At 44.4% G+C, this 16319-nt stretch overlaps 1 protein-coding gene across 1 annotated transcript; it reads left to right on the top strand.

Moving 5' to 3' along the window:
• The first annotated feature begins 6553 nt into the window (after positions 1 to 6553).
• LOC119305676 (serine carboxypeptidase 1-like) lies at positions 6554 to 8999 on the top strand. The gene is made up of 8 exons (XM_037582140.1): positions 6554 to 6932; positions 7032 to 7139; positions 7210 to 7487; positions 7729 to 7974; positions 8052 to 8161; positions 8259 to 8345; positions 8465 to 8570; positions 8668 to 8999. The coding sequence occupies exons 1-8, from the start codon at positions 6554 to 6556 to the stop codon at positions 8821 to 8823; spliced, it is 1470 nt and encodes a 489-aa protein (XP_037438037.1). The 3' UTR covers positions 8824 to 8999.
• The last annotated feature ends 7320 nt before the right edge of the window (positions 9000 to 16319 follow it).

The following is a 16319-nucleotide window of genomic DNA, read 5'->3' as shown; positions in this document are numbered from 1 at the left end:
ATTTGACTTGCATATTATTGATAGAAAGGGAGCTGAGAACCCCATTGCAAATAACTTGTCTAGGTTAGAGAATGTTCTTGATGACCCGCTGCCTATTAATGATAGCTTTCCTGATGAACAATTAGCGGTCGTCAATGCTTCTCGTACTGCTCCTTGGTATGCTGATTATGCTAATTACATTGTTGCTAAATATTTACCTCCTAGTTTCACATGCCAGCAAAAGAAAAAGTTCTTTTATGATTTAAGACACAACTTCTGGGATGATCCACACCTTTATAAAGAAGGAGTAGATGGTGTTATTAGACGTTGTGTGCCTGAGCATGAACAGGAATAGATTCTACGTAAGTGTCACTCTGAATCTTATGGAGGACACCACACTGGAGATAGAACTGCACACAAGGTACTACAATCTGGTTTTTATTGGCCTACTCTCTTCAAAGATGCTCGTAAGTTTGTCTTATCTTGTGATGAATGTCAAAGAATAGGTAACATTAGTAGACGTCAAGAAATACCTATGAATTATTCTCTTGTTATTGAACCGTTTGATGTTTGGGGCTTTGATTATATGGGACCTTTTCCTGCCTCTAACGGTTATACACATATTTTAGTTGTTGTTGATTATGTTACTAAGTGGGTAGAAGCTATTCCAACTAGTAGTGTTGATCATAACACTTCTATTAAAATGCTTAAAGAAGTTATTTTTCCGAGGTTTGGAGTCCCTAGATATCTTATGACTGATGGTGGTTCACATTTTATTCATGGTGCTTTCCGTAAGATGCTTGCTAAGTATGATGTCAATCATAGAATCGCATCTCCTTATCATCCACAATCTAGTGGTCAAGTAGAGTTGAGCAACAGAGAGCTCAAATTAATTTTGCAAAAGACTGTGAATAGATCTAGAAAGAATTGGTCCAAAAAACTTGATGATGCATTATGGGCCTATAGAACTGCATACAAAAATCCTATGGGTATGTCTCCGTATAAGATGGTTTATGGAAAAGCATGTCATTTGCCTCTTGAACTTGAACATAAAGCATATTGGGCTATTAAAGAGCTCAATTATGACTTCAAGCTTGCCGATGAGAAGAGGTTATTTGATATTAGCTCACTCAATGAGTGGAGAACCCAAGCTTATGAGAATGCCAAGCTATTCAAAGAAAAAGGCAAACGCTCGCATGATAAGAGGATACAAAAGCGTGAGTTTAACGTAGGAGATTATGTGTTATTATTCAACTCTCGTTTAAATTTTTTTGCAGGAAAGCTTCTCTCAAAATGGGAAGGCCCCTACGTCATCAAGGAGGTCTATCGTTCCGGTGCCATAAAGATCAACAACTTCGAAGGCACAAGTCCGAGGTTGGTAAACGGTCAAAGAATTAAACATTATATTTCAGGTAATCCTATCAATGTTGAAACTAATATTATTGAAACTGTAACCCCTGAGGAATACATAAGGGACACTTTCCAGAATGTTCCAGACTCCGAAAAGGCATAGGTATGTGGTACGGTAAGTGAACCGACTCCAAAACAACTCCAATGGCAATTTTTATCAGTTTTGGAATATTTAAGAATTTTAGGAAGAAAGAAGTAGTCCGAAAGGGACACGAGGCTCCCACGAGAGTGGAGGGCGCGCCCCCCTGTCTCATGGGCACCTCGTGTGCCTCCCGGACTCCGTTTTCTTGCACGTTACGTATTTTGGTCGGTAAAAATTCATTATATATACTCCCGAAGGTTTTGACCACTGTATCACTCAAATATCCTCTGTTTTCGTTTCGAGTTGTCTCCGTTGCAGATTTAGAGCACCATGACTTCACCCTCCTCCAACAATGAAGACAAGGATGCTTGGCTTTTGAAGATAGAGCTGAAAAGAGAAGAACCAGAAGAGATCAACAAGGATGAAGGGATCAAGGAAGCCATGGAGGTTCAAGCTCCGGCGGTGAAATAAGAAGATATCCCTCAACCTTTACCTAACCTCTTTACTCCAACAGAGATTGAAGCTTTCAAGATGATTGAGTTAGCTCGCGTACAGAACAAGTATCTCACACAGTAGAATATTCTGTTGAAGGGTCATATTGCTGGGCTAAAGGGCATTATCCACAAGTTGGAGGAGCTTTTACGCTCAATGTGTGATTATCCACCACCATCATCATCACCTCCAAGGACATAATCACATGGGTATGGGCACTCCCCCTTGGCAACTGCCAAGCTTGGGGGAGGTGCCCCGATATCATATTACCATCACTCCTATCTTTACTGTTTTATTTAGTTCGATCCTTTTAGTAGTATCTTGCTCTCGTAGATTGAAGTTTTGATATCAAGTAGTTTTGAGTTTTTGCTTAGTGCTCTCTTTGTGTAATCAAATCCGTGAGTTATCTATAATAAAGATTAGTGTTAAAGTCAAGGGCTTTGCTTTGCTGCTATGATCTTGAGAAGAATAGAAAGAATAAAAAGAATAAAATAGTTCATATTGATCTTATGGATAGTAATAACTTCACACATAGAAAGTATGAGGCATAAAGGTTGTTGAGAGTTGATGAACGTAGTTTTGGTCAGGTTGCAATTAATAGGAAGTAATAAGGGAAGAGAGGTTCACATATAAATACACTATCTTGGACATCTTTTATGATTGTGAGAACTCATTAAGTATGACATGCTAAAAGAGTTGATGATGGACAAGGAAGACAACGTAATAGTTTATGTTTTCTCACATCTCAGTTAAAGTATGTTGTCATTGACCTTCCGAACATGTTGAGCTTGCCTTTCCCCCTCATGCTGCCAAATTCCCAGCACCAAGTAGAGATACTACTTGTGCTTCCAAATACCCTTAAACCCAGTCTTGCCATGAGAGTCCACCATATCTACCTATGGATTGAGTAATATCCTTCAAGTAAGTTGTCATCGGTGCAAGCAATAAAAATTGCTCTCTAATTATGCGTGACTTATTAGTGTGGAAAAAATAAGCTTTGTACGAACTTGTTGTGAAAGTAATAAAAGCGACGGACTGCATAATAAAGGTCCACATACAAGGGGCAATATAAAGTGACATTCTTTTGCATTAAGATTTTATGCATCAACCCTAAAAGCGCATGACAACCTCTGATTCCCTCTGCGAAGGGCCTATCTTTTACTTCATGTTCTTACTTTATGCTTTTATTTTGCGCTTGAGTCAAGGTGATCTTCACCTTTCCCTTTTTCATTTTATCCTTTGACAAGCTCTTCGTGTTTGAAAGATCGTGATATACATATCCAATTGGATGTTCGTTAGCATGGGCTATTATTGTTGACATCACCTAAAGGTGAATACGTTGGGAGGCAACACAATAAACCCCTATCTTTCTCAGTGTCCGTCTGAAACACCATAACCACAAGTATTGCGTGAGTGTTAGCAATTGTAGAAGATTATATGATAGTTGAGTATGTGGACTTGCTGCAAAGCTCTATTGTTGACTCTTTCTGATGTTATGATAAATTGTGATTGCTTCAATGACTGAGATTATAGTTTGTCAGTTCTTAATGAAGTTTGTGAACCATACTTGATATTGTGAATTGATTGTTACTTGAGCATAAGAAATTATATTATGGAATCTTTATATGTTGCTATTATAAGAATGATCATGATGCCCTCATGTCCGTATTTTATTTTTATCAACACCTATATCTCTAAAGATGTGGACATATTTTTTGATATCGGCTTCCGCTTGAGGACAGGCGAGATTTAAGCTTGGGGGAGTTGATACGTTCATTTTGCATCATCTTTTATATCAATATTTATTGCATTACGGGTTGTTATTACACATTATATCTCAATACTTATGGCTATTCTCTCTTATTTCACAAGGTTTACCATGAAGAGGGGGGATGCCGGCAGCTGGAATTCTGGCTGGAAAAGAAGCAAATGTTGGAAACCTATTCTGCACAACTCCAAAAGTCCTGAAACTCCACGAAACAACTTTTTGGAATTTATAAGAATTTCTGAGCGAAAGAAATAGGCCAGGGGGCCACACCCTGTCCAGGAGACATGGGGGAGCCCCCCCTATAGGGCGCGCCCCCTATCTCCTGGGCCCCCTGGTGGGCCTCCGGCGTCCATCTTTTGCTATATCATCACTTTTACCTTGAAAAAAATTGGGGGCAAGCTTATGGGACGAAACTCCGCCGCCACGAGGCGGAACCAATCTAGGGCTCTGGCAGAGCTGTTCTGCCGGGGACACTTCCCTCCGGGAGGGGGAAATCATCACCAACGATCCTCTCATCGGGAGGGGGTCAATCTCCATCAACATCTTCACTAGCACCATCTCCTCTCAAAGTCTAGTTCATCTCTTGTATCCAATCTTGTATCCAAAACCATAAATTGGTACCTGTGGGTTGCTAGTAGTGTTGATTACTCCTTGTAGTTGATACTTATTGGTTTACTTGGTGGAAGATCATATGTTCAGATCCTTAATGCATATTGTTACACCTCTGATTATGAACATAAATATGCTTTGTGAGTAGTTACTTTAGTTCCTGAGGACATGAGTGAAGTCTTGCTATTAGTAGTCATGTGAATTTGGTATTCGTTTGATATTTTGATGAGATGTATGTTGTCTTCTCCTCTAGTGGTGTTATGTGAACATCGACTACATGACACTTCATCATTATTGGGCCTAGAGGAGGGCATAGGGAAGTAATAAGTAGATGATGGGTTGCTAGAGTGACAGAAGGTTAAACCCTAGTTTATGCGTTGCTTCGTTAGGGGCTGATTTGGATCCACATGTTTCATGATATGGTTAGGTTTACCTTAATACTTTTGTTGTAGTTGCGGATGCTTACAATAGGGGTTAATCATAAGTGGGATGCTTGTCCAAGTAAGGGTAGTACCCAAGCACCGGTCCACCCACATATCAAATTATCAAAGTACTGAACGCGAATCATATGAGCTGATAAAAACTAGCTTGACGATAATTCCCAATGTGTCCTTGGGAGCTCCTTTATTATTATTAGAAATTGTCTAGACTTATCCTTTGCTACATAAAGGATTGGGCCACCTTGCCGCACCTTATTTACTTGTTTACTTGTTACTCGTTACTATTTATCTTATCTCAAAACTATCTATCACCTATAATTTCAGTGCTTGCAGAAAACCTTACTGAAAACCGCTTATCATTTCTTTCTGCTCCTCGTTGGGTTCGACACTCTTACTTATCGAAAGGACTACGATAGATCCCCTACACTTGTGGGTCATCACGCGTACGCGTGGCCGCCGTGTGTACGCGTGGCGGGCGAGGGACGCGCGCCGTCCGGTCTTCACTGCGCCACCCGTGAGGCATCAATGGAGGAGACTGACCGGCGCGGCGTGCGCGACAAATTTGGCATTGATTCGCCGCGGGAACTGAGGCGATGAGGACGACGAAGCGGCGAGAAGAGCCGAGTCGTTGCCAAGGAGGGCCCACCGGTTTTCGCGCCAAAAACGTTTCGACCGGCGCCCCCAAGCGCCTCCCAGCGTGCGAGGTTCGGTCTGGGTCCGCCGGCGTTGATTTCGGCCCAAGCCGGCGAAAAACGGGCTCCTGAGATGCGACTACGCCGTTTTTTCGGCGCCGGCGCGAAAAAATCGCATGAAGAGACCGTTCTGGGAACGTGGCTGGAGATGCTCTCAGCATCCGAACAAAGGCAACGGGTGCCAATGACGTGCAACGTCCTCATTAGACCTCAATACCTGGAAAAAGAAGCGCACAATTCCTTTGAGATGGCAGGACGCCGGAAAGGTGCGTGTTAGTTTTGGGTTCGTTTCGTGTTTCTTTGATCGGTCGATGGTTTGCATGTTTTCTGTGCCTGTCCGGTGTCCACCGTTGGCTCTAACTTGTTGCCTCTTATATCCGTGGCTTGGGTTAGCGATGAGGTCATGTTGGTTCATTGGTTGGTGATTTGCAATGGTGGCTCCAAGGTGCATCAGGACCATCAATGTGGAAAGCAAAGTCCACATTCGAGGAAGCTTGCCAGTATCCTTGTATGGTCCGGGCTCCCGCCTGCGGCGTCATGGACATCGGCGGTGACCGCATTCGTAGGGCCGAGGAGCGCCGGCAAGAGCCGCTGGGCCGCGTCTTGGTCCGTATTGATCGTCTGATTTGCGGAATTGTTGTGAACGGAAGAAAATGGTATGATGCTTTCGATGTATGCCATGTGTCCCGGGAGCACCGATGGGAGCAAGGCACAGGAGCAGGCAAGCCACGCCTGTGTTTAATTGCGCAAAAAGATCTTATCGGGTCCTCTAGTTAATACATTATGGCATAAAAGGGAAAATAGTAATACTCGCCTAGACGGAGAGAGTACACATTATTGTCTTCCCTACACAAATCGTATACTACTTAAGGATTGCAATATTGTCATCAATGAATTCTAGTGGGTAGGAAGATATGACATACTTAAAAAGATACTAGCACATTAAAACACATTAAATGTGCATGGATTACTCAAACAAATTGTTTTGGACCATGTTAAAATTTCTCTATATATGAACTCCAACCACGAATCCATCTTCATCATTTTAGCTACATAGTTACTCATTTTACCATAGCAGACTATGAGGAACACCCCCTTGGGTCTGCTCCTCCTCGTCTGTGTCGCCGCGTTGCACGCAGATGCATCGCAAGAGGCTCAGCTCAGAAGGTTCATCCGGTCTAGACGGAGCAGTAGCAATGCCAACAACATAGATGAACCAAGGGTAGGAATCACTACCACTACCCGTAGCCCTACAGAGTACTATGTCCATGACCTGGCCAATTTGAAGGCCGCCGATAAGATCCATGTGCTGCCGGGGCAGCCTAGCGGCACCATCGGCTTAAATCAGTACGGCGGGTACGTGACCGTCCACGAGAAGAACGGCCGAGCGCTCTTCTACTACTTCGTCGAGGCAGCCAGCGACGCGGCCGCGAAGCCACTCCTCCTGTGGCTTAACGGAGGTTAGTTTCTTACGATCGAAATGCTTTCAATTCAGTTGTTGAACCTTTGAGCGGTCAGTGATGATAGATACTATCAATGCTTACATGGTGCACGTGCAGGTCCTGGCTGCTCATCGCTTGGCTACGGAGCGATGATGGAGGTGGGCCCGTTCCGCGTGAACAAGGACAATAGAACTCTCAGCGAAAACCTGCATACCTGGACCAAAGGTAAGGCGCTGCGCGCAAGTGAACTAGAACTACGATCGATTATCCGATCCAACTTGTCAGATCCTTGTAGTGGCCAACGTGCTCTTCCTGGAATCGCCTGTCGGCGTCGGGTTTTCGTACTCCAACACGACCTCCGAATATGACTCCAGCGGGGACAAGAGGACGGCCAACGATGCGTTTGTCTTCCTTCTCAACTGGCTCAAGAGGTTCCCAGAGTACAAAGGCCGCCCCTTCTACATCTCCGGGGAAAGTTACGCCGGCCACTATGTGCCCCAGCTCGCAGCCACCATCCTCATCCACAATCTCAACAGCAGTACAAGAACTTCCATAAACCTACGGGGTATCCTGGTAGGAGTCATTAATCGATTATTAACAATAGTTGCTCCAGTCTGTCCCTTGCGTTTTAACTTTTTCCTGATTTAGATGTATATAGATAGATTTTAGTGTGTTTGTTCATTCATTTCGGTCGGTAGGTATGTAGTCTATATTTAAATATCAAAAACATCTTATATTTACAAACAAAGGGAGTATTACATAGTTTCTATTTTTCTTACAGTATAGTGAGTGCATCTCTGTTTTGGTTAATTAGGTCGGCAATCCGTACCTTGATGCCAATATGAACAATAAGGGGAAAGTTGACTATCAGTGGAGCCACGGATTGATATCAAATGAGGTGCGGGCCAATATCACCGAGAACTGCCATTTAGACAAGCCAGGTTACACAGCATGCGTTGAAGATATGATCCATGGCCCTCATTCTAACATCGATCCGTACGACGTATATGAACCGGTTTGCCTGGAAGGGCCAATTGAAACACGGTACCACAGCCGCTATGTAAGAGAGCGCCACTGAATTATAAAGAGTCACACACCTACTACCTTGATAAATACGTTTTGCTCTAAATTTTGCAGATACCGAGGTCGTATGATATCTGCAGCGATCGTTACGTATACGTGTACCTCAATGATCCTCGGGTGCAAAAGGCTTTGCATGCTAGATCGCAAGAGTGGCAACTCTGCTCGTAGGATTTCTTAACTGGGATCGGAGAAACTACAAAATAGTACGTACGTTTGCAGCAAAATATACTGCCCTTAACTAACGCTCTAATATTTTTGCAGCTCACTTAATTGGATGGATGCACCGGCCTCGATGGTGCCGACGCTCAAATGGCTAATAGAGCACCACCTGCCCGTGTGGCTGTACAGGTAATTAACATGCCAAATCCCACACTAAGCCGCAAGTAAGTATATATATGCATCTGGTCGTCTGGTCTGCCAGAGTGTGTGTGTGTGTGTGTGTGTGACGGAGAGATGTGCGTTTTCAGCGGCGACTTTGACTCCGTATGCCCGTTCATCGCCACGAGTTACACCATCGAGGACCTTGGCCTCGACGTCACGGAGCAATGGCGCCCGTGGATAGTAAAGGATGAGGTAGAATATTGAGCACGCATGCATGGCTACGTGTCCTGATTTGCCTGCAAGTCTTTGCTCGTTGCCACTCTGATAATCCTGCTGTGCTTTGTTGCAGACTGGAGGGTTCGTTCAGGGATACACGGGTGGGTTGGTGTTTGCAACTGTGAGGGCAGCCGGGCACGCGGTCCCGTCGTACCAGCCCGAGGCAGCGCTCATGCTGGTCAGCTCCTTCCTGAATGGAACGCTTCCCCCGCGTGATGAGGGTGCATGAACGCTTCCTGAATGGAATGCTTGAGCACCGCACACTGGGTGTCATGCAGGGTGCTTCCATGTACTCCCTCTGTACTGAAATACTTGTGGTTGGGGAAAACTAGTACAAGTTTCCCCAGCGAGAAGTATTGTGATACATAAGTAGTAGTATCATAATTATTATGACGAGATCTTACATGTCAACATGTCATCTCCTTTGATCTCCAAGAGGAGACGGGATACTAAATGTCCGTTCTACTCTGTTTGATGCTCCTTAATTATTAGCTTCATAATCCTACTAATATTTGACAGGGCAGCGCCAGGAAAAGGAAATCTTGTCGAACTAGCTAGAAATACGTTCAACAGTCTTTCGGAGGCCAAAACTACCGTCATGCGTCCAACTAATCTCACGATTTCTGTGATGAAATAGCTAGAACGAGCTATTAATCGATTGCAAAAGATTCTAGCTAGACGTGTATAGCTATGAAACGCTGAAAAAAACACACTAGAGGTATAGAGAAGCCAAAAATAAAAGACTACATAGCTAAGAAACATCACTAGATATTCCCAATCTATTAGACTCCATTTTTTTCCGAAAAGGGATGCTTTATTACTTAAAAGATTTATCATTATACCCGGACTCTGCATAATTAAGATGCACACAGCCAAATAAGATTCTCTCACACAAAATGAAAAAAAAAGGTGAATTACAACGAAACATGTAGAGTCCATATAACGCCTAAAGTGGAGGCGGGGCAATCCTTAGATCATGCTGCCACTCCATGTTGGGTAAAAGTATCGCTCCGTAGCCTTTAATCGTGTACACACCATCGTAAACAGGCCTCGGTTCTCCACGCGTTGTAGAGAGGACCATAAACGAAGAGTCCCGGTACATCTTTAGATAACCTGCAACAGAGAAGTACTTTTATCGTTAAAAACCTTATCATTTCTACATAGCCAAAGCGACCAAATAACGGCAAGCGCTCCCACCCTGAAAAGAGTTCTAAACATGTGATCAATCCCATGTAACCAGTTGCTAAATACATTAGCAACACTACAGGGAGGATACAAGCCAGTAGCTATTTGGGTGACTGGCCATATAGAACGACCCAATTTGCATTGGAAGAATAAATGTTTTATTGTCTCCTCATGGTGACAAAAGACACATTGCGGGCTTCCATGTCAATTCCTCTTAATAAGGTTATATTTAGTAAGAATGACTCCGCGACGAAGATACCATGCAAAGATTTTATTCTTAAGAGGTATCTTCATCTTACAGATCTTCTTGTTATTAACACCTGGCACATCAGACCGGATTAACACTCTATACATAGAATCCACTGAGAATTGTCCATTCCCATGGAGGTTCCATCGGAATACATCAGACCCATGTGACAATTGCACCGTAGACAATCGTTGGAGCAGGATGTTTCACGATTGGAGTCTGGGTCCAATTAAGTCTCTTCTGAACGTCACATTTAGCGGAAATGATTCCATTACCGTGGCGATAGTATCACCTTTGTGGCGCATAATGTTGTTTAGAGCCGGATATTGTTCCCGGAGTGTGGCATTTCCTAGCCACTTGTCCTCCCAGAATCTAATTTCCGAGCCATCCTTAATCAAGAAGGATCCATAGCATAAGAAATATTTCTTCGTAGCCATTAGACCTGCCCAAAAGTGAGAATCCCCAGGCTTCCCATATACTTGGGATACTACCTTGGAACCCACTTATTTCCTTCTTAGGAGGGTTATCCATACACCATCTTCCGTTAGTAATTTAAACAACCATTTGCCGAGGAGGGCCCTATTCTTAACCTCGAGGTCATGAATGCCCAACCCGCCTTGGTATTTGGGATGGCAAACCACACTCCATTTAGCCAGTCGATATTTCTTTCTCTCTCTATATCCTTGCCAAAATAATCTTGATCGGAAGTAATCCAACCTATGTAAAACTACTTTCGGTAACTGGAAGAAGGAAATCACATATAGTACCATATTACTAAGTACTGAATTTATGAGGACCAATCTTCCACCCACAGACACCAGTTTACATTTCCAACTACTAAGTCTTTTTTGCAGTCATTCCTCGACGTGTGTCCATTCAGCATTTGTGAGTCTCCATAATGTATCAGTATCCCCAAATATGTGATCATAAACTAACCCAACCCGCATCCTAACAGTTCAGCGTACAGGCGGGCCCCGTCTTAAGCCTCGCCAAAGCAAAACAATTCACTTTTATGAAAAATGATCTTAAGACCCGAGAGTTGCTCGAATGCTGATAAAATCAGTTTCAGATTTCTCTCTTTCTCGTGGTCATGATCCATGAAGAGAATCATATCATCGGCATATTGAGGTATACAGAGACCACCATCAACTAGATGATTTACTACCCGATCAATTTGGCCATCAACCTTGGCACTCTCAATCATGACCGCTAGCATATCCGCCACTATATTGAATAGCATGGGCGATACCGAGTCACCTTGTCGCAATCCCTTCTTCGTTTGGAAATACTGCCCAACGTCATCATTGACCTTAATGGCAATGCTACCTCTAGAAACGAAGCTATGGATCATAGCGTGCCACTCTGCAGAAAATCCTTTCATTCTGATAGTCTGTTGAAGAAAAAGCCACTTAACAAGATCCATCGCAATGGACAACCATGTAGTTGTGAGCCGGCATAAACAATGACTACCAAGTGGAGGGTGCACTAGTAATAAACTCAGGATCTTCAAGCTAAAATTGAGAGTCTCTGCCAGCTCCCTGCGTCCACTGAGGATAGACAGAGAAGAATCAATGTGTTGTCGAATGAGTTGGATGAGATTTTATTTAGAGAAGAGATTATGTGGAGACTGATACCAAGGGTAACTTGACTCAAGGAAGGTGATAAAAACACGAAATACTTTCACCGGAAAGCTATGTGGAAAAACATGAAGAACACAATAACCAGACTGAAAGATGAAAATGGGGTGTGGGTCGAAGAGAAGGAGGGTATATAGAAACTCATGACCAAATTCGTTCAAAATTTGTATGCCAAAGACGATGATGTCACTCCTAATGAGTTGATACACCTTATTCCCGAGAAGGTTAGCTATATCATTAATGATTCCCTAATGATGCCCTTTACCGAGAAGGAGGAGAGTGATTCTCTTTTCTAGTCGCAAATAAAAAAAAGATAGGTCCCCTCAAAGCACTTGGCCTAGACGATTTTCCAGCACCGTTTTTCAAGAGAATTTGGGGTATCCTAAAAGAGGAGGTGGTTTGTGGAGTGCTTAAATTTTTTGATGATGGAGTGATGACAGATGGGATTAATGACACAATCACTGTTAGGATTCCAAAAGGTAATAACCCTCGGTGCATGAAAGATTTTTGCCCCATTATCCTGAGTAGTATCATAGGTGTGTTGGAATTGTGTCAAATATTTTGTACAAGGAAGATTACAATTGGACATGGAGTTATACGATGTGTAGATAGGGTATATTGTAGTGTCCTAGTAGGATTCGCGTATCTAGGCCTCTTATATAATGAGGGTGTTGAAACACGATGTAACATTTATCAACATAGTAGCACATGCACGTTGGGGGAGTCGACGGCGTGTGCCGGCACTCGAGTGGCAGGGTGTGGTATTGTAGCGGTGTCATGGGGTGGAGGGCCCATAGTCAGGCCCCAAGAATGTTTCCATGTCAGTGAACCTCATTATAAAGTCCTGGTGTCGTGCCTCCTGTGATTGTTGGTCCTTGCTAGATTTACTACGTGCCTCAGATTAATTCTAACAAGGTGATCTCCAAGTGTGTGGTCAATCATCTTTGTCCTATCCTTGATGAGCTTATTTCGGATACTTAGAGTGCCTTCATTCCTAGGAGAATGATAACAAACAATGTGTTCATTGCCTTTGAGTGCTTTCACAAGATTTAGCATAGCAGGTGCGAGCTTAACACCCATTGTGTATACAAGCTAGACCTTGCAGAGGCCTATGCCCATGTGGAATGGAATTTCCTTCGTGAGTGCCTTACTAAGCTCGAATTTAATCAGAAGTGGGTGTAGTGGGTCATGAAGTGTGTCTACTCTATTAGGTATTGAGTTAGATGCAATGGAGAACTACTTGATTTATTTTCCCACTACCTCGAGGGGGCTATTGCAGGGCAATCGATTGAGCCCATATCGCTTCCTATTTGTGGTTGATGGACTCACAAGCATCCTAAATAGAGAAATTTTGGACGGCAGCTTGACTCCTATCAAAGTGGCCAGAAACACTCTTGGTATTTCTAATATTTTATTCGCCGATGACAGCCAAAGCGTATATGAATCAAGCATTGGTCATTCTGCAGCCCAGTGGCAACATTTGAAAGATGTACGAGCAAATGTTAATTGCTATTTCGTGAAGTTTGCCCGACGCATGTGAGAGACGACATAAAATATATTCAGGGTGAGACTACCACTTTTGAGTCCAAATACCTTGGTCTGCCAACTACCGAGGGGAGGATGAAGAATGAGAACTTCCAACCCATCATGGCTAGGCTCAGAAAAGGGTTTAACTGTAACGCCCGGATAATTAAGCTACAGTAATCCTCTGCTAATGAGGTCACATCACCGCTGTTACTGTTGCTAATCTCGTTTAGATTCAAATGATTCAAATTTAAATTTAAAACTTAAGTAAAAAATAAAAGTTTTCAAATGTGGAAACTAAAATGTGTGAAGTGTGGAAAATAATCTTTGGATATTTATCATATAGAAACCACACTCCTATAAAGTGTTTAAATGTCCAAAAATAAATAGAACAGTTGCTTAAACAATTATATAAATGCCCTTTATAATTTCTAAAAATAGCAAACTAATTTTAATAGAGTCCAAACATCATGTGACAGAGGGTTAAACTAAAACACTGTTTTAGGTAGGGGTCTCATATTTTTATTAAACTATAATGGTGTGGAAACTAAATGAAACAATAAGGGGGGAAATGATAAAAAGCTAATAGACAAAGAAATATATAATAAAATTAAATGAAACAACCCCCTCCCCTGGGCCACTTAGCCCACCTAACCACCAGGCCAGCCCACCGCGCTTCCCCATCCCCCTCCTCTGTTCACAAAGGAGGCGTGGACAGCGCCGATTGCCGCCACGGCCCCAACGATCACCATGGCGCCCATCCGCCGGCCCTGGTGCCTACTTAGTGCCCCCCGTGTCCTCGGGTCGAACCGTAGCCCTCATTCTCTTCTCCCACCTGCGCTGTTTTTCTTCCTCCACGCGACAAGCCGAAGCTCCCTAGCCATGGCCGTCGCCAACCTCACGCCCATCGTCATCCCTGCCACCTAGGACTGCACCAGGGGCTCCGAAGACCACATCCACGTCAACTGCAAGCGCCAGTTCAAGATCATCGCCCCTCCGTGGATTGGATCGACCTCGTCTTCTTCCACGCGCGCCGCTGACGTTCTTCTACGGTCCCCTCTGCTCTGCTGCTACTAAGCCACCGCCGGGCCCCCGTGTGCCTCCCGGTGAGCACACGCACCTCCTCTCCCCTCCCGTTCTTGCGCCGTAGGCCGCCGTCCCCGAGCCTGTCTGAGCTCCCACATACGCGTACGTGCGTGCATCCTGTTGCTGCGATGTTGCTGCTGGTGCCGCTGCTACTCTGCGTCGCTACGAGCTGCTGCTGCCTGTGGCCCCTACTGCTGCCGCGCCCCCTAGTACCCGCTCACGCCCGCCCTACCGCGGTTCCCAGCCGGCCACTTCGCCGCCTCTGCCACGCCCACGCCGCACTGGCCTCTGGAAATCGCCGGCCTCCCGTCGACGCAGCCTTCACAGCCACCCGTACGCCTGGGCTTGCCCTGACCCCGCACTGGCCTTGGTTCGCTCTCGCGCGTGCTGCAGCCCCGCGCTCGCCGTCGCCGCCGCGCTGCTCTGCTGCTGCCGCCGTCACTTGCCATCGCCGCATCGCCGCCCCCACTCCCGCAAGGCCGTGGCCTCGTGCCGCTTCTTGATACGTCGCCAGCGTATCTATAATTTCTGATTGTTCCATGCTATTATATTACCTGTTTTGGATGTTTATGGGCTTTACTTTACACTTTTATATTATTTTTGGGACTAACCTACTAACCGGAGGCCCAGCCCGAATTGCTGTTTTTTGCCTATTTCAGTGTTTCGAAGAAAAGGAATATCAGACGGAGTCCAAATGGGATGAAACCTTCGGGAGCGATCTTTTTGGAACAAATGCAAACCAGGAGACTTGGAGTGGACGTCAAGCAACGAGCTAGGCGGTCACGAGGGTGCCCTACGCGCCGTGTAAGGGTGGGCGCGCCCCCACCCTCGTGGGCCCCTCGAGCGCCCACCGACCTACTTCTTCCTCCTATATATATCTACGTACCCCGAAACCATCCAGGAGCACCACGAAACCTAATTCCACCGCCGCAACCTTCTGTATCCGTGAGATCCCATCTTGGAGCTGATGTCTACTACACAACCTTCTTCTTGTAGACGTTGTTGGGCCTGCAAGTGCACAGGTTTGTAGGACAGTAGAAAATTTCCCTCAAGTGGATGACCTAAGGTTTATCAATCCATGGGAGGCATAGGATGAAGATGGTCTCTCTCAAACAACCCTGCAACCAAATAACAAAGAGTCTCTTGTGTCCACAACACACCCAATACAATGGTAGATTGTATAGGTGCAATAGTTCAGCGAAGAGATGGTAATACAAGTGCAATATGGATGGTAGATAAAGGTATTTGTAATCTGAAATTATAAAAACAGCAAGGTAACAAGTAACAGAAGTGAGCGTAAACGATATTGCAATGGTAGGAAACAAGGCTTAAGGTTCATACTTCACTAGTGCAAGTTCTCTCAACAATAATAATATAGATAGATTATATTACAATCCCTCAACATGCAACAAAGAGTCACTCCAAAGCCACTAATAGCGGAGAACAAACGTAGAGATTATGGTAGGGTACGAAACCACCTCAAAGTTATTCTTTCGGATCAATCTATTCAAGAGTCTGTACTAGAATAACACCTTAAGACACAAATCAACCAAAACCCTAATGTCACCTAGATACTCCATTGTCACCTCAAGTATTCGTGGGCATGATTATACGATATGCATCACACAATCTCGGATTCATCTATTCAACCAACACAAAGTACTTCAAAGAGTGCCCAAAGTTTCTAGCGGAGAGTCAAGATGAAAACGTGTGCCAACCCCTATGCATAGGTTCATGGGCGAAACCCGCAAGTTGGTCACCAAAACATACATCCACTACTAGGAAAAAGGCTACTAGCAGCGCGGGTAAAATGCTACTAGTAGCGCGGGTACTCGCGCTAGTAGTATCGCGCTACAGCTAAACATTAGTAGCAGCGCGGGTGCACCCACGCTACTACTAACCTAACTACTAGTAGCGCTCACATATATCCCACTCTACTACTAACCTAACTACTAGTAGCGCTCATTTCTTATTTCCCACGCTACTACTAACCTAATTACTAGTAGCGCTCATTTGTTTCCCACGCTACTACTAATAATTTAGGAA

The sequence above is a fragment of the Triticum dicoccoides genome, chromosome 5B, assembly GCF_002162155.2.
Source record: "Triticum dicoccoides isolate Atlit2015 ecotype Zavitan chromosome 5B, WEW_v2.0, whole genome shotgun sequence".
Taxonomy (NCBI): Eukaryota; Viridiplantae; Streptophyta; class Magnoliopsida; order Poales; family Poaceae; genus Triticum; species Triticum dicoccoides.
The sequence above is the reverse complement of the archived record's forward strand: the minus strand, read 5'-3'. Positions and strand labels throughout refer to the sequence as shown.